Source organism: Blastocystis sp. subtype 4 (assembly GCF_000743755.1).
Source record: "Blastocystis sp. subtype 4 strain WR1 chromosome Unknown seqid_0494, whole genome shotgun sequence".
NCBI lineage: Eukaryota > Bigyra > Opalinata > Blastocystidae > Blastocystis > Blastocystis sp. subtype 4.
This window is the reverse complement of record NW_014569053.1, coordinates 444-1,231: the sequence shown is the minus strand read 5'-3', so window position 1 is coordinate 1,231 and position 788 is coordinate 444. Positions and strand designations below refer to the sequence as shown.

General features: G+C 30.2%; 2 protein-coding genes across 2 annotated transcripts in view; both read right to left on the bottom strand.

Moving 5' to 3' along the window:
• Window positions 1-306: 306 nt before the first annotated feature.
• On the bottom strand, window positions 307-635 carry JH06_5511 (hypothetical protein; the record flags this gene model as incomplete). Its single annotated transcript, XM_014669563.1, has 2 exons — window positions 307-342; window positions 381-635. The coding sequence occupies 2 exons, from the start codon at window positions 633-635 to the stop codon at window positions 307-309; spliced, it is 291 nt and encodes a 96-aa protein (XP_014525049.1).
• A 12-nt stretch (window positions 636-647) lies between these two features.
• The window catches only part of JH06_5512 (hypothetical protein), a gene marked incomplete at both ends in the record, with an annotated part of 280 nt that continues 139 nt past the window's right edge, over window positions 648-788 (bottom strand). The window contains one exon of the mRNA XM_014669562.1: window positions 648-764. Within this exon, the coding sequence (XP_014525048.1) occupies window positions 648-764 (117 nt within the window). The remainder of the gene's footprint in view (window positions 765-788) is intronic.

Sequence of the window (788 nt, the reverse complement as noted above, 5' to 3'; positions counted from 1 at the left end):
AGCCAGATTATCTTCATTAACATCAATTGTTTTAGCTACACTGTTACATAACTCATCAATTGTGTAATATCCTCCTACAATATGATATGTCATATTCTGTCCCTTGTTATTCACCATACGCACAATGTTTGTCTTACGAATGTTCCATAGACTTGTTGTATCAATCTTACATGTTATTGAAGTAATCTTGTATATGTTATCCTTTGGTAGAATTACTGTATTGAATGATTCTCGATATCGACTATTGTTCTTTGGAATAATCGTGTTATGATTGATTATACTTACAGGCTTCATTTATCTCTACAATCAAAAACGGAACAACACAAATTCATTGTTACTCGTCTATTCAATTTGATTCTATTCCCTTCTTTGTCTGTCACAAAGAATCTCCATTTTGATGTCTTTGGAACCATTATATTCACTTTGTCTGATTGATACACATCATTAATAACAATCAATGGAGATTGTTTACGTTCTTGCATATTATTGATTGTATCCAATACAATACATGATCCTATCAATTCATCTGATTCACAACATAATGATATATGTTCAATCATCATTTCATTATTCACCAGATTGTTACTACTGAATTCGTATTCATAGGATGATGTTAGAGAGAATGTTATGTTCATTTACTAATACCATTAATTCTTAATCATGAATGTTAACAACAGATAGATGTTACCAAGGAATGATAATGGTTCATCCTTTTCATTTCGAAATTCATATTCAAGACGATCCAATTGATCAGAACAAGGAATCTCAATACGATTCTTATAATAGTA